This window comes from Cervus elaphus, chromosome 12, assembly GCF_910594005.1.
Source record: "Cervus elaphus chromosome 12, mCerEla1.1, whole genome shotgun sequence".
NCBI classification, from domain to species: domain Eukaryota; kingdom Metazoa; phylum Chordata; class Mammalia; order Artiodactyla; family Cervidae; genus Cervus; species Cervus elaphus.
The window spans coordinates 42,560,472-42,585,656 of NC_057826.1; the positions used below are offsets into that span (position 1 = coordinate 42,560,472).

The window sequence follows — 25,185 nt, forward strand, 5'->3', positions numbered from 1 at the left end:
AAGGAATATATCCATGAAGAGAGATTCAAGGATTAAAATTCACATCAACCATTTACTACACATAATCTTAGGATTTTTCTCCTTACAAGTACATGTTTGATGAGATGAGGCTTGGGAAAGAAATCACACAAATAACTTTGCTCCTGGTTGATGACGGGGCCATTAGGGATGCCTACAATCAGAAGTGGTATTTCTGCTCTGCTGTGAAAACCTCTGAAGGTTTCATCAGAGCAACATATTCCTCCTAATACCAAAACTTCCAGAAGTGCCTGCTTCTCTTTCAGCCCACAGGCCCAATGCCCCACGCTTTCTGTGACTGCCCGAGGGCTGCTGCAGCTGACGCTGAAGGAATGGGACGTGTGTGCAGAGGGTGACTCAGCAGAAGCCAACTGCTGAAGACCCCATCTACCTTTAATCAAGGGGCTAAGCTTCTCACACTTACTGATTTCACAAAGACTTGTTCTGTAGAATAGTCTCTAATATACTCAGTGAGAAAACATATCTTGTAGTGATTCTAAAATTTCAGCATTTCTCGGAATTTTATTTTAATTAAGTGATTTTAAAAAAATTAGCCAACATTTTAGCATTCTTAGGATTATTTTGCCAATTTTGGTAATTAATTCACTAGATTTACCAAACTACCTATATCACTAGATATAGACCACCAATATCCTATTTAATAATCTAAAAAGATAAACCACTCTTATTATATGGGTAGTTTTAATAAATTTTGCATATTTCTGAACTAAATGACCGATTTTATTTTGTCCTAGCAACCTTGTTTTTACAATATTTTTTCATAAACGAAAACCATTTTATCAGCAGCTCTGTGCTATTCAACACAGTAGCCACTAACCACATGTGGCTGTTTAAACAAAATTAAAAATTCAGTTCCTCAATCACACTAGCCATATTTCAACTGCTCAGTAACCACATGTGGCTGATGACTACTATACTGCACAGAACAGAAACAAATTTCCATCATCACAGAAAGTTCTACTGGACAGTACTGAACAAGACACTGGGCTTCCCAGGTGGTGCAGTGATAAAAAACTACTCGCCAATGCAGTAGACACACGAGATGGGGGTTCGATCCAGGGTTGGGAAGATCCCCTGAAGGAGGAAATGGCAACCCACTCCACTATTCTTGCCTGGGAAACTCCATGGACGGGGGAGCCCGGTGGGCTACAGTCCATGGAGTTAGAGAGTCAGACACCGACTGAGCAACTGAACACGAAGCACGAACAAGATACTGATTTCATTCAACAATTTGAATTCAAAGGTACAAGAGGTTACATGATAAAAATTCTTCCATGCAAACCCCCGGCCACGGACTTCCCACGCTGGAGCCAACCAACACCTACACAAACAGCATTTTAAGAAACGTTCAATTTATGTCTGTCCCACGTCCTTATACCTGGAGCGCCTCTTCTGGCAGAAAAACAGAAAAGTACATACAGCTTGGGCTGCTGATTCCAAGAGCACAGAGATGGAGGGACATAGAGAAGTGGGGTTGTAAGGGGTAGAATTGGGGAGACTTTTGTTAAGAATGAGGGAAACGAGAAAGGAGACAACAGATCCTGAATAGCAAGACTACTTACTGAGGGTCCAATCAACCTTGACCCTGGCTTCCCACAGCACTCTGAGGCTCTGATGATTCAACAAAACAAAACTGCCAGAAACCTTACGAACAACTAAAGCATACTTTCAAGAAATCAGTCAATAATTTGAAGAACACTCAGAAAATTGATCCTTCAATAAACTGGCTTGAACTGGCTTTCTGTGAATAACAGAGCTCTAATTGAGCAATATCTTTTATCTTAAATCTATTTCTTAGACTTTCTATATCTTATTTTATGGGATTTGGACTCAGTATCACTACAGAAAATGCAGTAAACAACAGATTAAATGAGAGGAAACAAATTTAGCTGTGGGGTTCCCTCAACAAAACCCTACATCATGGCTGATTCATGTCAATGTATGACAAAACCCACTGAAATGTTGTGAAGTAATTAGCCTCCAACTAATAAAAAAAAAAAACAAACCTACATCAATCATTTCCATACCATTGGCGACTTTTGTTATCAAAAAAGCTTATAAGATACAAAAGAATTCCTATACTTCATTCCTCCAGTTCCTCACTTAAGTACATAATTTTTAAATCCACAGAAAAAATAAATGACTGTTGACCAGAACTGACCACAATGGCCATCCAAGTGAGTGAATGATTAGTGAAAAGAATGAGTCTGGTCCTGCTGCCACAGGCACGGGGAACATTTGAGAGGCAGTTCTATTTCCTACTTTGGGAAACTGAACCACATAGACTGTCCCTCTTGGTTTTCACTTTCCTAAGTGAAATATAATTCATTTTTCTTTTCTCACTGTCTTTGTTTGCCAAATCTTTAATCACATCTTACACTCTGAACACTCTTCAAACTGCTCATTACCTCGTTAAATAGCCAAATGGACTGAAATGCTTATATTAACCATCTGCATACCCCTCATTTTATAACGAGATCATTTTAAGGTCGAAAGTGCCACTCTCTCAGTTTCCTGATTCTTCTTGAACCCTGTATGCCATTACATTACTAACATATTTAGCTTAAAAACCACCATGCAATGTAGAATCTCTGCCTCACTTTTTAAAAGTAATCTCCTTCATCTTACATTTGGTATTTCTGTAGTTTAATCTCTCTCACAAAATTATCTTGAATTTGTTGCTTCTACAGTTTATCCTGTTCATTTATAAATGCTAAGTAAATAAAGGGTTATGCTGCATTTTCAATTAAATGATATTTGGAGAATCATAACACAGAGTATACTCATTTATATATTAAATTCCCTAAGCCATCCCTCACAATGTTTGTTACAAGTAAAATCCCAATGGCAAATATTATAAAGGACATATCAACTGTCATTTTGATTATACAGGATTTATCCAAGGACCTATGTTGTTTCACTGTTATGAAATAAAAATTGTAAGTTTTTATCTTAAAAAAATTCTCTGAAGTTTGGTACAATGTTACCTACATTGTATGAAAGATAATGAGTTCAAACCAAAAGTAAATTTCAAATAAATCAAGCACTGCTTCTGCTGCTGCAAAGTCGCTTCAGTTGTGTCCGACTCTGTGCGACCCCATAGACCGCAGCCCACCAGGCCTCACTGTCCCTGGGATTCTCCAAGAAATGTTAAAGAAAACTAAAAGAAAATTATGAGAGAATTTTTTTCCCAAAATACCTCACTCTGCTTTCTTTTCTTAGTGAAAATATATCTCATGAATGTCTCTTGAAGTACTTCTTGTTTAACAAGGAAATGCCAAAGTCGTTTGACTGGAAGTGCAGAAGAATCCCGGGATCTAGTTAAAAAAAACAAAACCACACATACACACACAAAAAAGTATCACAATATTTTAGTATATAGGAAATGTTTCATTATTTGCAGATAATTTTTTAAAACCTCCATTATTGCAAAGAAAATATAGCATTAAGCTGAACAAAATTTTATGTTTCACTTTGAATTTTTAGTTCTATAAATTGTTCCTTCATCTGGAATTAATTCTCTACTTACTGACTCTCCAAATGGACAAACTGAGCTGAGAGTCAAATGAATCTCTCTTTATTCTCTTTTTAAACTATCCTTTAGGTTGGGTCTGCTGGTTACAGCATATCACCAATGAATATAAAGTCCCACATTTAATTTTTAACAGCCTAACAAACTAAAAAGACGATCTTTCAAGTTTATGAGCAATACTCTACATCATGGCCGGCTGCCTCAAACACAGGATGCTGCTTATCAAAAGTGGCTTCCCAGATAGCACTAGTGGTAAAGAACCCATCTGCCAAAAGACAAGAAATAAGAGCTTCGATCCCTGAAGGAAGGGATGGCAACCCATTCCCGTATTCTTGCCTGCAGAATCCCATGGACAAAGGAGCCTGGTGGGCTACAGTCCATGGGCTAGTAAAGAGTCGGACATGACTGAAGAGACTTAAGCACACAGCACACAGATGGACAGACAGAAGATCAAAACATCAATAAAAAACCTTACTGTGTTTAGCATTACAGACAAAAGGTCAGTAGCATCTTATTTGCATATGCAGACTGTAATCCCAAAGCATTTAAGACTTCTTAAAATGATGACAAAAATAAAGGTTTCTTCCTGATTATAAAATTGTCTATTGAAGTATATTTAATAGGGGAAAAATAATTTTCTATCCAGAATTCAGATATTTTCTTTGGCATATACTGCTAGAAACAAGATTGCAAATTCAAAGTCATGCATGGTTTAAAGGCTACTGGCATAATATTGTGCCAAACAGTCTTCCAGAAAGGTTAAGCCGAGTTACTCTTACTAGCATTATAAGAGAATTCTTACTTGAATGGAGTATTTTCAGGTTCTAGCATTGCTTTATTTCGAAGACTAGCTGGTCCAGCTCCAACTGAAAGGTCAGTTGGATATGTGTTGATATAGTTGGGGGGAGGACCTTCAAAATGATCCATTTTCTCTTGCAAGATCTGCTCCCAATTCTCCAAGTTTTTAATCACAGCAATACCTAATGGTGATGTTACAGGCAACTCTAAAATGTAAGAGGATATATTTTACTTTGATTAAAGATGTTGACCATCCCCACATATTTACAAAATCCAAATTGTTAGAGCCGAAACATCTGAAAATAGAAATAAATCTGAAATTGTTAATCTAACATCATTTGGATTATTAACGCTTTGAACAAAAGACCAGCTTTCTAACATGAGCTGAGAAAATGTTCTGCTTCTACAGGCTGGTTTCCTGCTTTTTCTTCCAACCTTCCAAGTAGTTAGTAATTCTTACCATGTGAACTAAAAAACACACACTGGAACCTAAGATAAACAAGACACCTCATAACATCTCCAATGCAGTATTTTTTTTTTTCTCCCAGTTCTTTTATATGGATCTTGTAACAAGAAACTTAGTAATTAATAGCATTAATTTTCAAATTCCAAACTTACCAGAAAATTCCAATCCAGCAATGGGAAAGAAATTCTTGATATTGTGAAGTGCAAGCTTAACCATTGTCAAATGTAGAAGAGCCCAGCTGTTCAAACAGGATAAAAAAAATTCTCCTTAGTTGAAAAATAAAATCATGAGAACATAGTACTGTGTCAACTGTTTGGCCCAATCTCCCACCCACAAAACAAACTGTTTTTTCCAAACCATTTACTATTAAAAAAAAATAGTACTTTTGCAGTCTTTGAAAATAAAAGATATGCAACAATGGAAAGGGTTTTATTACACAGCCACATGGAATCTAACAGCATATCAATAAATTATGTATTTTTTTCCTCACTGAAAATGTTTGTGCCAGCTATTCCTTGAAATGAGATGTGAAATACTCTACTATCTAGCAATTTACCTCAAAAGTAAAGAATTCCTAACCTGAAAATATAAGTCAGTTCTTGTATAAATTCATGATATAATAGTAATGTTGCTTAAAACCAGTAATATCAGAATTTTTACAAAAGAGAAGGCAGAAGGAAAAAGAAGAAAGCCTCATTTACCTATAGGAGTTAGGGTCTTGGTGCTCCTGTATCTGTATATCTGAAAAGAAAGCATCATCTTCTTCTTCATCACTATGAATGCTTTCATCAGAATCGTATATAACTCCACTATCAGACAAAGGGAGAAACGGCTGCAATGAAATGTGAAGTTATTTTTGAATGTTTAATTGGGTTATTTTTATCCTAACTTAAATATGAACATTTAAAGTGGTGTCAATCTAAATTAAAATTTTCTTTTGGAAATGATACTAGACCTGAGAAAGTCAAGAAACCAAGTTAAAACTCTCAGATTCAATAACAGCTACATACAACACAAATATTTTTTAAATTAATAGTCTATTTCTTATATATCAGCAATAACTAGTTCAAAAACTCTGAAGAAAAAAAAGTAATTAAGAAACATAATACCAAAGGAAAAACTTAATGAAAACTGTGAGAGCTACGGTGAAGGAAATTACAAATCCCTTTAAAATCTAAATAAGGAAACTGAAGCATTAATAATGACTCTTTAATTTATGTGTTTTAGGTAACTGCAATAAAAATTTCCATAGGGATTTCTTTTCCTTTATTGAAACTTGATAATGACTGTGAAGTTCACAGTGTAGAAAAAATAGGTAAGATTAGCTGAGAAATCTGTCTAAAGTGAAAGATAAGGTTTCTTAGTGGATATTAAAATCAATAATTAAAGCAAGTGCAGTCTAGCAATTGATCGATGGAAAAATATAGTCCAAGAAGAGTATATAAATAAGAAATTAATGTGTGACAAAGGTAACATCTTAAGTTGTTGGGAGGGAAGGAAGGACAACTACTTGTAAGGGTGAGAAGAGAGGATAAGGAGGGCACCAAAGTCTGACTCTCGCTTCACTCTAGATGAACAGGAGTTAAGTTAAAAAGAATGAGGAGGAGGAGAAGGAGGGAACAAAGGAAGAGGAGAAGATAACAAAAACAAACATTTATTAGTGGGAAGAACTTCACTTAAAAACAATGTAACATCATTTTATAAAAGTATGGATAGACATGACTAAATAAACTTCCTAAAACTTCTGTATGTTAAAAACACAAACAAAATTAAAAGGCAAATAAGCTGGAAAAAGTATCACAAGTAAGATAAATTGCTAATATCCTTAAAAAATAGTTCATTAAAAGTAAGAAAAATATTACAGTTCTAATAGATAATTTAGTTAAGAACATGAACAGTCAGTTCCTCAAAGTAGAAAACCTAATGGCTGTAGATTCATTAACATTTTTATATCACTAACAGGAATAAAAATTTAACCAAATTAACAAAAATGAAAAAGGAATACTTAATGAGAGCAAAGTCAAATGTGTGCTCACTATTCTCAGAGTATAAATCAGTAATCTGGAGATATATATATCAAAAGCCTTTGACCCAGTACTTCTTAATTACATAATCAGAATGTGAATAGGCTTTTCAAAAAAGACTATTAATCTCAGCATTATTTATAAAAATGAAAAAATAAATGTAGCAAAAAGCTAATAGGAAAATGGCTATGTAAACTATAACATACTCATCAAACTGAATAGTTATTTCACATGATTCACATTTTGAGATAGATTCTTAATACCTAATTTTTGATAATTTAAAAAAATTCAACATTTGATCAGCTAAGTCAAAATGTGATCCTTTAAAAGGACATACTGTCTATGCAGCAACAGCTCCAAAGTATTTTATAACTTTTATATCTGAAGCAGCCTTACCAGAAAAGAGAAAATCTAGAATTGACAAAGTAGTACTTTTAAGACTTCAAAATGATAAATGATTTTAACGAACAAAATTGGCCTCAAACTAATAAACTTAAAATCTGCAGGGCAAATAAAAATGCCCCCTTCCTTTTGAAACTCCTTCCCACCTGCCACCACATCCCACCCCTCTAGGTTATCACAGAGCACCAGTTTGAGCTCCCTGCACCATACAGCAAATTCCTACTGACTATCTATTTTACGTATGGTAATATGTTTCAACACTACTCTCTCCATTCATTCTACCCTCTTCTTCACTCACTGCATCCACAAGCCCATTCTCTGTGTCTCCACTGCTGCCCTGCAAATAGGTTCATCAGTAACATCTTTCTAGATTCCATACACATGCATTAATACAAGATATTTTTCTCTTTCTGACCTACTTCACACTGTAAAGTAGGCTCCAGGTCCATCCACCTCACTAGAACTGACTTGTATGTGCTCCTTTTTATGACTAAGTAATATTCCATTGTATGTATGTACCACAACTTCTTTATCCATTCATCTGTCGATGGATATCTAGGTTGCTTCCATGTCCTGGCTATTGTAAGTAGCGCTGCAGTGAACACTGGTGTACAAGTATCTTTTTCAATCATGGTTTTCTCAGGGTATATGCCCAGTAGTGGGACTGTTGGGTCATATGGTAGTTTATTTCCTAGTTTCTTAAGGGATACTGTTTCTCTATAGAGTCTGTACCAATTGATATTCCCACTAACAGTGTAGGAGGGTCCCCTTTTCTCCACACCCTCTCCAGTGCTCATTGTTTGAAGACTTTTTGATGATAGCCATTCAGACTGATGTGAGATGATACATCACTGGAGTTTTGATTTGCATTATAAAATTTCCAGCAGATCCTTGCTTCAAGCCCTTGACATTTGAAATAGTTGGATACTTGATTAGGAAATTTCACTTGATTCCAGAATTATAAAAATCTCAGCTTTATAAAATGTATCTATTCATGGAGGTAATTTCTCTAATTTGGGATCAAAATATAAAATGTTTACACAGGATAACTGCAGTGGATTAAAATATTCAATACATAAAACACGTTTAAATCCATAATAACAAAAGTCACTTGCTTCCTCTGAAGGATGCTAGAAAATCAACTCATCACTTTGAAAACTGGTACAAAAAGCAAAGAATAAGCATTTATCCTGTATTTCTCTTTCAAAATGCACTTCAGGTTAATCAAATAGGATGAAAAGGAAGCATTTCAGCAAATAAATAAAACTCCCCAAATTTACGATAATGGACTCAGGCAAAGATCATCAATTAACATCCCGAAAAAGAATGTTTCCTGATGGAAATACACAAAACCACCTATGAAGTAATCCTGTACTCCCTTTTCCCTATCTAATCAGAGTGGAATCTGATAATGTCTCTAAATTTAACTCTCACTTTACAGAAAAACAGAAAATAAGAGGAATATGGTCAAAAGACCAAACACAGGGATGCCATCAGCAAGCCACTGAAAAATTTTAAATGACAAATTTTGGGGCAAAAAAGGGGCAGAGGTAAATTTAACAAAGTGAGGTGGGGTAGAACCTACAGATTAAAAGAGACTTAAGACATATCAACCAACTGTAATACATGAATCTTCCTGGATCCTGATTTAACAAACCAACCGTTCAAAAACACTTAAGGTATAATGGAGATAACATTCTCTGGATACCTGATATTAAAGAACCGTGTGTATGTGTGTATGTAAATGTGAGTGTGTGTTTATGCGTGTGTCTGTGTGAGAGAGAGAGAATGCTCGTGTGTTACTGACTCAAAACTCTTCTTTTTAAAAAATACATAATGAAATATTTATGAATGAAATTTCATGTTTGGATTTGCTCCCAGACAATCTTGGGAGTGGGAAGAATTATTACACAACAGAGGTAAAGAAGGAAACCTATCAACAGAATGTGAAGTGCTCAAAAAACCAAGTGCAGAAAGCACACACCCGGCACTGTACAAAGTGGGACGCTGTAGGATCCAGTCACCATGAGAATTCCGATCCCCAGAGAAGTTCCCTCTGCTTTGGAGAAACAGGTATGTCATGGGGCCCCAAGAAACCCATGGTCTGATGAAACTCTCAAATATCCATCCACCTTCTCCTGCTCTAATTTCATGCTGACCAAGGTAACTACTGATAATCAGAAGGGATGCTAGATGGTAGATGCAAGTATTCCAGTCCCTGGAAAAGGATGATGCTGATTATATGTTAGTAAACTGAGTTCTGGTTTATACCTAAGTCCCATATGATTTTAATTTGTCTCAACCATATCAAGTGTCTGATTCCTGAATGACTATTCAGCTTCTGGAGTTGAGAGATGAAATGTCTAAACTATGGTGATTCAACCCAAAAGCTGCCCCACCATTCCTATGTTATACAAACAGACACACATAAAGCATGTGTTCCTCAGGCCCCTTACCTTTGCAACAAAATAATCCCACATACTAAGTTCAGGAGGAATAAACTTTTCTTTGTAAGATGGTCTTTCTGCAGGCACAGGTGGTGGGGTAGTGTCCTTTACAGGTCTTCCAGGGACCAGCATTCGCATGTTAAACCTCCTACGGTGTTTATCTATGTCTTCAGAAGGAACAGGAGGTGCTGAATTTAAAGACAGGAAAAAAAAAATCCCATTCTTATTTTCCATTATTAAATCAAAGAGTTAACCTTTCTTTTCAGCCTTGAAAAGAACATTCTTGCCATGTTTTTAGTTTACACTAAATTACTTGTATCTGTGCTTGTAAACTTCTCTAGTCATTGCATCAGTTTTCCAGCAATCATGACAGAGATGCAGATGAGGATAGACTATAAAAGATTAACTTGCAATGAAGCAGCCTACCTGCCATTAATATACAGAATAAGGATTCAAGCAATTTATATACAATGTATCAAATAAATAATGTATATTCAACAACTAGTAAAGAGAGCACGTGAGGGATTATTTCTAGCTATGCTGTTCAAGAAAGATTCACTGAATGAGTGTGTAGGATATAAAGCATGCCTTAAAAGAAAAGCAGAGGCTCAACGTGAAAAGAGGAAGTTGACACCAGAAACAAATGACCAATGGCTTGGCTAAATAAGGAATAATTTTCTTTTGCGAGACAGGTGGTCAGAGAGGTGAGTAACAAGGATACTCTGGAGTTAGGCATGGACTAGCCTGTGGATAGAAAGCTGGGAGTTCATTCTGTGGGCCATTCTCATGAAGGCATCTTGAATGAGGCACATCATGAGGTAAAGTCTGCACGATCAATGAGGATGGAAGGGTCTGAACTAGTACAGTGGGTGGTAAAGACTGAAAGGAAGGGTTAAATGTGAGAAATACATAAAAGGAATATCAAAAGGATTCAGGACTAATTGGATATGAATAGCCAGGAAGAAGTCAGCCTGGTCCTCTCCTGAGTCTCCCTGTCACAGAAAATGATAATTCTATCTCAAGTTCTCTTTGATGAACATGACCACTTTTCCCTCTGTCCATCACTAGGCTACAGCACTTTTATCTTTTTTTAATTGAGGTGGAATTTACATAAAGTTAACCATTTTACAGTGTACAGTTCAGTGGCATTTAGTACATTCATACTGTTGTGCAACCAACATCACTATCTAGTTGCAAAGCATTCTCACCACACCAAATGAAAACCCCACACTAATCAAACAATCACTCCCCATTCCTCCCTCCCCCTAGCCCATGGCAACCACCAATATGTTTTCTGTCTCTATGGATTTACCTATTCTGAATATTTCATATAAATGGAAGCATGCACTGTGTGACCTTTTGTGTCTGGCTTCTTAAACTGAGCATCGTATCTTTAAGGTTCATGCTGGTTATAGCATGTGTTAATATTCACTCTTTTTTATGCTGAATTACATTCCATTGTACTTATATACCACATTTTGTTTACCCATTCACTCTTGATGGTAACCCACAACTATCTTTCTTTTGGGAGAAGACTTTTTTTTTTTTCCCATTTTAACAATGTTATGTTGGTTTCAGCCATACAACAACGCAAATCAGCCATAACTATACATACATACCCTCCCTCCCTAGCCTCCCTCCCCTCCCCCATCCCATCCCTCCAGGTCATCACAGAGCACCAGAGTGGGCTCCCTGTGCTACACAGCAGCTTCTCACCAGCCATCCATCTTACACCTGATGGTGTATATATGTTGGTGCTACTTTCCCCATTTGTTCCACTCTCCCCCTCCCTTACTGTGTCCACAAGTCCATTCTCTATATCTGCATCTCCATTCCTTCCCCGGAAATAGGTTCATCAATAGCATTTTTCTAGACTTCATACATATGTGTTAATATACTGTATTTGTTTTTCTCTTTCTGACTTACTCCACTATGTATAATGGGCTCTAGGTTCATCCACCTCACTAGAACTGATTCAAATTCGTTCTACACAATTATCTTTTAAGTAGGCTATTCCCACAGCCTCCCACATGGGCTCCCTACTTTTATTCTTTCACACAGACTATTTTCCACACAGCAGTTAGAGTGGGTCTTTTGAACATCTAAATCAGATTACATCATTCTTTCACTTAAAACCCTCCAGTAGTTTCCTATCTTCCTTTAGAATAACAGTGATTAATAAATGACCCATGACACCCTAAGTGACCTTGCCCCCAGTTACTAATCTCATCTCTGACCACACTCCCCGGCTCAGGATAGCCATCTGGCCAGCACGACAGTTCCTGGAAAAAGTCAAATTAGTCCAACCTCATGACTTTTGCACTCACTTCTCCATCTGCCTGAAATGCTCTGGCCCCAGATATCTGCACAATCTGATCCCTGACTTCCCTAGGACTCTGATCAAATGTCATCTAATCAGAAATGTGTCTTCTGACCACCCTAACTAAACTCTTCCCACACCCTTTTCTCTCATCATTCTCTGTCTACTACTGTTATATTTTTATTATAGTTCTTACCATACCTGAAATACTGTCATTTGTTAATTGTGTGTTTACCTCTACTAGGTGTAAGCTTCATGAAAGTATGTTTGTCTGTTTTGTTCACCATACCCCAAAAGCCTGGAATATGGCAGGTGTAAGTGAATGTAAACATGAATATGTCCTCAGAGGTTTAAGCATGATGATTTGATGAGTGAATTACCATGAAACAATAATAGAAAACTCAGGAAGAGAAAAGAAGTGATTTGGGAGCAAAACTTTTAAATTTACAGTGGATTACAACTGGACAGGAAGATGGAGATGAGTCATTCACATGGAACAGGAGTGGAGACAATGGGAGTCGTTAAGATTATCTCCCTTTCTTTGACTTACATGGGAACTTATTCATTTGATTCCATCTTGGGCACCAAGGACACAGGTCAGTGTGCCTTTAGCTAGTGGCTCTCTGAGCCACTATCTCATCATCTGTAACATGACCATGTCTATGGATGAATTAAGACAGACAATTTCTGTGTTACAGCACCAAGGTGGAAAACTTTCTGATGGCATCAGTCTGTATCTTACCATCCTACCATCTTAAAAAGTGGGCTAAAAATATATTCTCATCCATAAGAAAAAAAAAAATGGAATTCAAAAATCATGTGCATAATTGGAACAGCCTTAGTATGACCATGAACTTAATCTGAAGCCAACTACTGGTATACTCTTTAAGAACTATGAGGATTTATCTAAATCTTCTCTACTTAAAAACCTTTTTAAAACATTTTAAAAATAAGTGTGATATCTTAAAATAAAAGCTGAGAAAAAATGTGGGTTGCAAAAAAAATAATTCTCAATATTTCTACCTTTTAAACAAATACATTGCTAAAGAAAGTTCTAAAGAATATTGACTAGGATACAAATTAGCTTACTATTCCACAGTTAAGAAATCTTTAACTTTTCATGCTATGTTACAGATAACACCCTAAATGCTTTTACTTACTTCAATCAATAAACCTTGAGTATTTTTCTTATGTATGCCTATATATCATGGCAATGAGTTCAGACCTAATTCAACTTTGTGTAGTAAGGAAAGTCCAAAAATTTTAGCCCAGTTATTTATGATAATGATGAAAACTTAAGAAAGCTTTTATAAACTCAAAATCACCATGATAAACTATAAAAAAATAAAAACTATCCTTTTCCATGACCTCATTCCTCAAAACTATCTCCTCACTTAACTTTACCTTTCCTTTTTTCTTTTTTATTCTTTTCAAATTTATCAAAAAATGTTAAAACTGAAACTGTACTCTTTATTCTAATATGAGATTAGCTATTTATTATTCTAAGAGTGATTATACATTAAACATCACTGATTTTCAAAACAAAAATTCTTAAAACATTTTAAAAAATCTTTAACTTTCATATAAGAAACTATTTATACTTATATACATTATTGTTATCAAATTTATCTTACCTGAAATATTTTCAGATTGTCTTTGAGGCTTCACAACAAGTTTCACACCTCCTCCAAAAACAGCAGCCCACATTCGATTGTTTAATGGGTGGGCTGCAAGTCGAAACAATTCATTGGAGGAATTTGTGGCAAGAGCATGTATCAATAAACTTAAGTACACTGCGACAACAGCTTCACACAACAAAACGTTCAATTTTGGCTGGTCTTCATCTTGGGCTGAACTCAAGAGATTAATAAGTGAACTCACACCTGGAGGGTAGATAATATTAAAAGAAGTGTATCAGCATAAAGCTCCAGAAGGGAAACAAATCCAAATCTGCAATTAAACCACAATTATGTATCTACATTATACTATATATATAGTATCAATATACACACATGGATATATATCTCTCTCTGTCTCCATGGTTTTAGTCCATTTATGCATGCATGCTCAGTTGCTTCAGTCATGTCCAACTCTGCAACCCTATGGACTGTAACCATCAGGCTCCTCTGTCCATGAGATTTCCCAGGCAAGAATATTGGACTGGGTTCCCATTTCCTTCTCCAGGGGATCTTTCCAACCCAGGGATTGAACCCAGATCGCTTACATCTTCTGCAAAGCAGGAGATTCTGGGTTCAACTGTCGAGTCAGGAAGATTCCTGGAGAAGGAAATGGGAAACCACTTGAGTATTCTTGTCTGGAAAATCCCATGGACAGAGGAGACTGGCGGGCTATAGTCCACAGAGTCACAAGAGTTGGACACAACTTAGTGACTAAATCACCATCCATAGTTTGAACAACAAAATAAATGATAGAAATGGTTTATAACCTACAGAATAAAACAAGAATCCATTCATCCACACTGAAATAACAAATGAGTGAATAAATAAAAAGAAGAGAAAGCTCTTCCTTACAGCACAACTTCAACTAATAGGTAAAAGGAAGCATAGAATTAGAAAATCACCACTGAGTAACCTCCACAGTTATATTTGATTCAGGCAGGAGTCATCACTGAACGTTATAATTAGCGGGTAAAAGTATGACATTTTACACAATCCTCTAACACTCTCTTCAAAAGATACTTATGAATTGCAAAGGAGAATAATTTTACAAAGGAGAAATCTGGCAGAAACTACCACACAAAGTGATCAAAGTTAATGGCACCAGTGCTGGGACCAAAGTGGCATCATGTGCCTCTTGCTATTTTGCACTGAGAAGGGTACAATCTCTTTTCATAACCTGAATCTAATATTAATATCAGAAAAACCCAAACATAAGAACATTCTAAAAAATAATTGGCTAGTACTCTTTGAAAGTATCAAAGTGATGAGAGACAAATAAAGGAAGACTGCATATTAGAGGAGATTCATGAGACAATACAATTAAGAATACAACATGGAAGACCTCAGTGAGATGACAGGTGAAAACTGTCAAAAAAAAACAAAAAACTTACAGGTTAGACAACAGTATTGTATTAATATTTAGAAGCTGAATTTCCTTAACATATCCTGAATTTTGGTAACAATGTTACATTTAATAAGAGAATGCCTATTTTTAGGAAAGGTAACTGATGTATGTAAAGGGGCATCATGTCTACAACTTATCCTCAAATATTTCAGAAAAAAGTATACATATATCCACACAGACACACAACAAGTGAGGGAGAGTGGAAAAATGAATGATAAGGCAAGTATGTTAAAATGTCTATGCTGGGAAGTTTGGGTGAACATTATACAAAAATTCTTTGTACCATTTTTAAAACTTTTACAAGTTTGAAATTACTTCAATAAAAAGTCAAAACAACAAAGTTTTGAGAAACTTACGTATAAAAGAATTTTAAAAACACACTCTCTGAGTCTGTCACTTCCTTTACTGCCCCTCTTTACAGAGATCATTAACATGTAATCACAGATATAGATTAAGAGTAGAAATTTATAAAACTACAGTAAAAATTAAATGACATGGCAAATGAGGAAAGGATGCTGAGAGTAGAGGTTTGAAACAACTGATACAGACAGTGAGAAAGAGCTAACCAGAGGAAAAGGACCGGCAGACACCACGACGTATGTGTCACAGAATGGTCACTCCTGGCCTACATATATACCAACACTCTTGAGAATAACTGTATTCTGATACATCTGTGAAAAGACCTGTGTGATACTGGCTCTCTAAGACTCTAACTCAGGATGTCTAAGGATAAGAAATACAATGTGCTCACCCTTAGGAAGGATGTTAAACCTTGCTTTTTTTATGCTGGTCAGCACAGCTGGTTTTTGAAGCCTTAACTTTTCTGAATCTTCAGACAACATTACAGTACTTAAGAATTTCTAATCCATGGCAGAAAACATCATCAAAAACAAACAAATAAAAAGTGATTCACCAAATTCACAAACAACAACAATCAGGGAACCAGTTAGTAGTTTTGTAAAAACGAGTTGCCAAATAGAAAATTAAAACAAAAATAAAGACAGCACTCGAGTTCTCACCGGGCCATTGAGCAGGAGAAGAATTTGGTGTTGCATGTTCTTCAATGCTTTCTGTCCTTAGTCTTCGACGATCACTTAAAAGAAGCCCTTGATAAGCCATTCCTGTAAACTGGTTTCCTTCTGTTTGACTGCCAAACCAAACAAAATTGCATTATTTATCGTCCACAGAGGTAACAAGCAATTATACCTTAAATACACTTTTTAAAATAACTATAGCAAAAACAAAACTCTTAAAACTGAATTCAATGCTCCAATAAGTTATTTCAGAAAGTTCTTTAAATTAGTTACAAATATTTATTGATAGCTTTTTAAAACAAAATAGGAAATGTTCTATTTGGGCAGAAGACATTTAGTCTTTAAAACATTTCCCAAATGCCGCTTAAAACTTAAAAACCTTTTCTATATTCACTTATCTGTATTTTAAAAGTCTGCTGTAAGGAGATTACTGTTGGTACTAGGAATTCAGAAAGTTTCAGCAACTGTTTTGTTGCATTTCTTAGTCCTGCCAAGTTGTACAAGCTCAATTCTGAATAAAAAGGTCAACTAAAATCTGCAGGAAACTATTTTAGAAAAACCTAATCCTAAAGTCAAATATGCCCAAATATTTACTTCCCTCATCTTTCTGGAGTGGGGGAAATACAAAAGAAGAAAATAAATCTGACTTCTCAGAGAGTCAATCACAGCCTAAGAACTAGAAAAGATATATTTAAACAAAATGTATTTGGATTCTCATCTGGCACCATTTTAAGCAGTGACTGATATCAAACAAATTGTCTTTGATCATTAAGGTAATCACTGTCAACTAAATAAATTCTTTTTCTTATTTAAACTTCCAAATCTTGAGAGTTAACTTAGTCATGGCCTTACTAGGCTAACATCAGAGTTAGGCCATTTTGAGAGAGTTAACTCCTTAGGCAATAATAGTCTTCCCATAAGAGGCTGCTGAATTTATAAGAAAAAAAAATCTAGATACATGTTTAATATACATTCAATGTGATTCTATTTATATTACAAACTTTTCATTTATTAACATAATTCATTTAAGTCTAGGTCATCTTTCTGACTGATTCAATTTCTTACTACTTATATTGCCCTGCTCATTAAAATATAAAGTATACACTGATCAAGGCAATTAGACATTTAACAAAAATTCAAACCATTACATCTGTTGATATCACTTTTAAAGACTGATACAAAATAGGTAAGTAAAATTGATTTTAACAATTCAATGCTAGGAATGTACTTTATCATTTTTCAAAAGTTTTTCTTCTTTCAGCTAAAAAGCAAACAGGAACTAATCTAATGCTAAAGGAACAGTTCCTAAGGGAGAAAAAAATTAGAAAACTTCATATTATAAATTACTGTGGATAATGAATACTTCTTTTCTTGAAAACAAAAAGAAGATGATGATGATAATTTTCCTTTACTATCTGTCATTTTCCATTTGTCTCTGTTGTTACTAGGTGATTGCTAAACTAAACAATTATTTTCTCATTCTCATCTATTAAAGTACACATGGTGGTCATATTCCAGGATTTTTCAGTCCCTTGGAAGCAGAACCTTAATATAACTGTGGTACAGTTTAATGTTTTTGTTATATAAATACTATTTGGGTGATTTTTTTTTTTTACCTGTAGCTATGACTGTCACATAATGCTTGGTAAATTGATGCAGACAGTGATGCTGCTAGTGAATGAAGTGTGTGCACCTAAAACCAAAACAGCCACAATTACATTTTGTACTGATATTTCTACAAACAGTAGTAGGTTAAAGATCAGAAAATATCCAAGAAACTAGTAGTATCATAAATAAGACTAGATCCTACATGAGACTACTAACTCTGCCTTAAAGCTTCTAAAATAATACTCACCTAATTTAATATGCATGCTTACAACAAAGTTAATTGATTTATATACATATTTATCAAATATTTGTCACTGTGGGCCTGCCATTTTGCAGGCCTTGAGCAAAGGGTCAGCGTTCACATTGCTGGGACTGTTCTAGCCTGCTAATGAATAGCTTAAATAGTAATACTCAAAAAAAACAGAACCAAAATTAGCAGATAATTTTCAGAGCTTTTATTTAAACTTGCCTTATGAAATTCCCCTTGATGAAACTAAAGAACTGATCTTATCAATAATAATGAATTAAATGTTTAGAAAATGTATCAATCACTGTGTGAAATGGTTAATTTTCCAGAAAGCAAGACATCCACTTAGAAGTAATGCAGTCTGAAAATTTTAAATTTTGATAGTTTAAAAAATTATCAATATAATATAAAAACCTACAATGCCATGCTAAATCAACACTTTGACTCATACAATCTTAAAATCTGAAGGGATCTTAGAAATAGTTTCATACTTTTGCAAAGCTTAACCAAATTTCTAGGTACTAGAAATGTTAACTTAGATTAAATTAAATGTTAACTTAATTATAAGCATTTGAATGAATTTTCTACTTTTCCATATGCACCTATCAAATAATTTAAGTCATCTCAACAGGGGCTTCCCCAGGTCATGCCAGTGGTAAAGAACATGCCTGACAACACAGGAGATGCAAGAGACAGGGGCTCGATCCCCGGGTCAGGAAGATCCCCAGAGGAGGGCATGGCAACCCACTCCAGTGTTCTTGTCTGCAAAATCTCATGGACAGAGGAGCCTGGTGGGCTCCGGTCCATACAGTCGCGAAGAGTTGGACACACCTGAAGCGACTTAGCATGCATGCAATAGGATGATATGACCAGTAAATCTTGGGTTCTTTGGAAGCACACATTACCAGAGACTGAATGTGCATTTCATACAAAAAAAATTTAAAAGAAAAACTGCTGGGGAACTGAAATGACAGCCACTGGAACTGGAAAAAGCACAGGACAAATACACTTAGGCTAGCACAGAGGAAGTTTGATCAACTCTCCAGATCCTGCCATCCTCCCTAGGGTTTCTTAGCATCTACCTGCTTTTACGTTTTCAGCATAGGATATAGTTTTAATTGGGGGTAGTTAATTCTGTATATTGTCACCCTGCTTATTTAATTTATATGCACAGTACATCATGAGAAACGCTGGGCTGGAGGAAGCACAAGCTGGAATCAAGATTGCCGGGAGAAATATCAATAACCTCAGATACACAGATGACACCACCCTTATGGCAGAAAGTGAAGAACTAAAAAGCCTCTTGATGAAAGTGAAAGAGGAGAGTGAGAAAGTTGGCTTAAAGCTCAACATTCAGAAAACTAAAATCATGGCATCTGGTCCCATCACTTCATGGCAAATAGGTGGGGAAACTGCGGAAACACTGGCTGACTTTATTTTTTGGGCTCCAAAATCACTGCAGATGGTGACTGCAGCCATGAAATTAAAAGACGCTTACTCCTTGGAAGGAAAGTTATGACCAACCTAGACAGCATATTAAAAAGCAGAGACATTACTTTGCCAACAAAGGTCCATCTAGTCAAGGCTATGGTTTTTCCAGTGGTCATGTATGGATCTGAGTTGGACTATAAAGAAAGCTGAGCGCCAAAGAATTAATGCTTTTGAACTGTGGTGTTCGAGAAGACTCTTGAGAGTCCCTTGGACTGCAAGGAGAGCCAACCAGTCCATCCTAAAGGAGATCAGTCCTGGGTGTTCACTGGAAGGACTGATGTTGAAGCTCAAACTCCAATACTTTGGCCACCTGATGTGAAGAACTGACTCATTGGAAAAGCCCCTGATGCTGGGACAGATGGAAGGTAGGAGGAGAAGGGGACGACAGAGGATGAGATGGTTGGATGGCATCACCGACTCCATGGAGATGAGTTTGAGTAAACTCCAGGAGTTGGTGATAGACAGGGAGGCCTGGCATGCTGTCATCCATGGGGTCATGAAGAGTCGGACACGACTGAGTGACTGAACTGAACTGAATTCTCTCCACATTCTCATTACCCTGAACTACTGCAAGTTTCCAACAAAACAAAATCCTCAGGCAGATAGCAATGAGAGTACTTTCGCTGGGACTATTTCTAATCAATCATGGTTTCCCCCAAGATACTCCTTGAACTTACATTTTCATAATATCCCAGCATGTAAGGAACAATTATAAATATTTCTACATAATGATTCATTTAAAGGAGATGGGGATCCAAAGGAATATGTGGTAAGAATACTATATAGAAAATGAATTAATTTTTACCAAAAAAGTATCTACCTGTCTCAAAGGAAGACAGTAATTTTTCCACAAGTAAGAAGAAACTATTACATTAGATTCAGGTGTACAGCATGGTGGTTCAATATTTTTACAGATAATTCTAAAATAATGGCTATGTTTTCCTGTGCTATATCTTTGTTGCTTAATTATTTTACACTATTTTACACTTAGTTGTTTATATCTCTTAACTCCCTACCCCTAACGTGCTCCCATACACATATGCATACTTTGTTAACCACTGAGTTGTTTCCTACGTCTGTGAGTCCATTTCTATTTTGTTACATACAGTCATTTACTTTTTTGATTCCACATATAAGTGATAACATAAGAGTATTTGTCTTTCTATCTGACTTATTTTACTTAGCATAATATTCCATCCAATGTGGCAAATGGCAGAATTTCAAGAATGCTTCCTTTCAAATTATATTCATTGGACAAACAGTCTTGAACTGATCAGACTTAAAAGGCAGCAAATAAGAATACTTTAAATATTTCTTCTACGTTCAAACCAGAAGAGAAGTATAACTTATTTACCTTCTCAGTGTGTACAATACCAAATTATCATAAACTTTACATTACCTTCACATCGTCAATACTGGGATGAGGTGGTGTTTTCATCTGAACAATAGTATAGAGTATATCATGGATGTGATTATTTAAGTACAATACAGGATTAGCTATGACTGTTTTTGTTGAAGCAATACTTGCTGAAAGCAGAGGTAGGGTGGTAGGCAGTGGTAGTGGAGACTGGAGCTGCTTCACTGTAGTTTCCTGTGAGTGACAGTAGGTTATTTTTTCCAAAGCAGTTAAAATGAAGGAGAAAAAAAGCAATTAAAAGTTATATGATAAAAATACTGGCAGTAAACATTTGAGTAAAAGCAATATGTTTATGTACTTGCTCATTCTACAAAAACTGGCGTACCAGGTACTATGCGAGATGCAGAAGGTATAGAGATGAGTTTGACACAGCTGTGCTCTCAAGCTTTTAGCCTACTTCTATTTATCAAAACTTTTGTCTAAAAAGATGCATGCACAGTGTAAACATCTGCTTCTATGAACAGAGGAGCTGATCATGTTAAATTAACTGGTAGAAAGAGCTTTACTCTGTAAAGCTCTGTAATTTACTCTGTAAATTAAAGAGCTACTGAAATTATTAAAATAACCAAGATTGAGAACAAATATAAGGTTGATACCTGCTGTGATTCTTGTAGCAAGAATTTGAGCTCCATTCGTACTGAGGCCAGACCACCACCTTGGGCTCCGTGGAGGCTACAGTAACTAAGAAACACTCGAAGGAGGTCTTGGTTCTTGTGCAACCATGACTTCCGTCTTTCTGCATGCTCTCGTTTAGCCTGGAGTCTCCGCCTTTCTATCTGGTGCCGCTCATAGGAGCCAATATCTGGTTTGTCCACCATCTCTTCCTGATCTAGAAGATTACTGTCTCCTTTGGAATACATTTTACTGGCATATTCTTTAATAACTGATTCATGATTACATATTTCATGCAAGGCAGCAATTTCCTTTTCAAGCCAGTTGTAGAGCTGAAATCTGAGTTTTCCTCCATCTACTTCATAACCGGTAGCCAATGTTCTTAGTTCAGTCATAAGGATCTTTAAACAAGCTCTGAATTTTAGTTGTTCAGCAATCACATCAACTTCAGTATCACCTTCAAGATGATCCTCTTCCTGAGGGGTCAATAACACGTTAGGGTCTGGAGTTCTCTGATCTTCTTGTCTATCTTTTTCCCCAACATCTGTACTTTTCATTACTAAACCAATAGCATCTTCATCCTCTTCCTCTAAGGCACTATCATTCTCTTCACCCCAGTCAAGAGTAAGAGGTTCCTCTTCTATCCTTACCACTGGCTGACTCCAGTCAATCTGTGATGAAGTGACATTTGACCAATCAATACCAAAACTTCCATCACCGTCACTCAGAGTTTTTGATTCTGAAGGTACATCATCTATCTTTTTAGAAATGAAGTCAGGCTGATCTTTTTCTGAGGGTAAGGCAGATACTTTGGTAACTTTTGGAATTTTGGAGAGTACCTCCAAGGCTAAAACAGGGCATCCAACTTTAAAATGAGCATTTGCTGTAGTAAAGAATAATTTTCTTTCTATGAGGTTAATTTTATCAACAAAGTTCTTGTCAGTTTTGAGACCTACAGTTGCCAAAGTTCCTTCAGGGGAGACAAGGTTTCTTCGAATAAGCAAAGGATGAGTTCGAAGGTAGTTGTAGAAACTAAACACCATTGGGTTACAAGACTTGATGATAACTATAGAAATCAAACAGAGACAATCGCAAGGTATGATGTTAATTTGTAATTATGTTACAAAAGAATATAAAGTGTGTCAGCATTTCCTCAAAATAAAGGAAACTTAATTATTAACCCAGGATTAGTTAAACTGTGGTACATCCACACAATACAGCTGAAATTAAAATTTCCCTGTGATATCCAGAATATATTAAGTGAAAGAAGATGCAGAATTGTACATATAGTAAGCCATCTTTTATCTAAAAAATTAGAAAAATTAAAAACACATCTATACACACACACACATTTTTTAATAGAAAAAGAATACACAATTTTTTTTCAACTGGTCCCCCAAAAAGGGAGGGTAAAACAGGGTAGAAAGATGAGGAAGGATGATAGGTACCTCTAAAAATACCTTGATTTTATTTCAAAACCACTTAACATTTTATATAATTCTAAAAGGAAATTTACTTTTTAAAAATTTACAATAAAAGCAAAATTAAACAAATGATTCTTCACATCAAGCTGGTACCATAATCACAAGACAGGAACTAAAAAGTGACTTAAAAATAAGTAATATGACTGACCATCCTGAGTCAGATATACCATCAAAACAAAAAACTGAAAAAAAAAAAAAAAAGCTTAAACTGTTCTCAGTAACCATGCTGTTATGAAAATATCTGCATCATTACTTTGAAACTATTATATATATACGTATATATATAACAGCAAATAATTATGTTAATATCATAAGAATCCAAGCTTTTCATTATAAGACACATTTTTGAAATATCAGAACTCTATATCTGAAATTAGAAATGTCAGTGTGAACACATGTACCTCAGGGTGGAAAATTTTTCCTAGCTTCATTCATTAAAATAACCTAGGAACAATGGCCACACCTGTAGCAATGGGGATCCCTGTGTTCAGGCTGTGGTGTCTAAATATCACTCCCAACTAAAAGGAACCAGGATTCTTTAGGGGATTGGTCATTTCCAGGTCTTGGGCAGGAGATGTATAAGAGGAACCTGAAACATCTTACCATACCAGAAAGCAAAGAAACTAGCAAAGAAAAATGTCAAATTCAAGGACTTTAAAGAGGCTCTGATAATCTGAGTATCCATAATAATAACCTGCAATGGATTAAAACACAACTCTATCTTAATCTGTGAATTCAAAATAACCTTAAAAAATGAAAGTTGATTGGTCACCTTTCTAGGAAGCTAGAGAACCAAGCTATTATTTTGAAAACTAGTAAATAAAGAAGAATCAAACATTTATATTCCTTTTACTATGTATATAACTGGAATTCAGAGTAATCAAGACATTGCCAAGGGAGACTGTACTCTAGAGAAGCATTCCAGCTCAAAAAGTAAGGATAAAATGACAAATTTAGTATATTATCATTTTACAAGTAGATGGCAGTCACTGATAGCTGTTAATTCCACAAAAAGCAAAATAAGTTGACAGTCTGAGCTCCCTGGGGATTTCCCTGGTGGCTCAGATGGTAAAGAATCTGGCTGCAACGCAGGAGACCGGGTTCAATCATTGGGATGGAAAGATCCCCCAGAGAATGGAATGGCAACCCACTCCAGCATTCTTGCCTGGAGAATTCCATGGACAGAGGAGCCTGGCGTACTACAGCCCATGGGGTCGCAAAGAGTCAGACACAACCAAGCAACTAACACTTTCAAATGAGTTCCATGGTGGAAGTGCTCTACCCATCCATTAAATATTTCTGCCAAAAAAACTACTAAAATCTTCTAAAATCTTACTTACCAATTTATAGGAAATACAGAGAAACAGAGGGGGGAAAAACATTAACTGAAACAACAAGAATACAACCAGCAAAATCTAAAACTCAGGAAACTACAGCACAAACAATATGACTTCTTTAACAAATAAATTGGGGGGGGGGGGTGAGGCATGCTACAGTAACTAAATATGGATCAAAACTGACATAAGAGGCACCTCAACCAATCACATGATACAAGCCTCATCTGGATCTTGGGTACAAGACCAACTGTATCAAACAAATCAACTGTGTAAGATTTTATAAGACAAACCAGGGAAATCTGAACACTGAGGATTTGATTACTCGCAAAACATATAACACATATGTTATAACTGTTATGTGCTATGTTTTTTAGAGTCTTTATTTTTTAGAGATGCATGTTGCAATATTTACAGATGAAATGATCTGCTGGGTTTGCTTCAAAATATATCTATACAGTAAGTTCCCTACATACAAACCTTCAAACTGCAAACTTTCAAAGATGTGAAGAGGCATTTGCATATCCAATCACAAGTTAGTTCACATGTTTGGTGCAGTTTTCAAGATACTGTATAATTAAAAATGTTTTACTATTTTTTGTGTTTGTTTATGTATTATTTGAGTGAAAAATATTATAGATCTATTACAGTGCAGTATTAATACAGCTGATTGTGTTAGATGGGTATAAGCCTTTATGTATACATAAATTTTTCCCCAATAACAACCTCTTAAAAGTTAACCTGGAAAGTATTAAGAAAAAAATAGAATCTCCCTTCTGTAAAAATGTGTACCTTTTATTAAAATTACTTGGGTAGCTCAGATAAGATATTTTTCTTTTTATTTCC

At 35.7% G+C, this 25,185-nt stretch overlaps 1 protein-coding gene across 3 annotated transcripts in view; it reads right to left on the reverse strand.

Annotated features, from left to right (window-relative positions):
- The window catches only part of DMXL2 (Dmx like 2), a 169,943-nt gene that overhangs the window by 11,032 nt on the left and 133,726 nt on the right, over positions 1 to 25,185 (reverse strand). For all 3 annotated transcript variants that reach the window (XM_043920225.1, XM_043920224.1, XM_043920226.1), the window contains exons 24-33: positions 21,506 to 22,587; positions 20,892 to 21,083; positions 17,763 to 17,839; positions 16,132 to 16,259; positions 13,663 to 13,911; positions 9,718 to 9,896; positions 5,537 to 5,667; positions 4,988 to 5,073; positions 4,374 to 4,575; positions 3,239 to 3,356 (exon numbers count right to left, since the gene is read on the reverse strand). In XM_043920225.1, the coding sequence (XP_043776160.1) occupies positions 3,239 to 3,356; positions 4,374 to 4,575; positions 4,988 to 5,073; positions 5,537 to 5,667; positions 9,718 to 9,896; positions 13,663 to 13,911; positions 16,132 to 16,259; positions 17,763 to 17,839; positions 20,892 to 21,083; positions 21,506 to 22,587 (2,444 nt within the window). The remainder of the gene's footprint in view (positions 1 to 3,238; positions 3,357 to 4,373; positions 4,576 to 4,987; positions 5,074 to 5,536; positions 5,668 to 9,717; positions 9,897 to 13,662; positions 13,912 to 16,131; positions 16,260 to 17,762; positions 17,840 to 20,891; positions 21,084 to 21,505; positions 22,588 to 25,185) is intronic.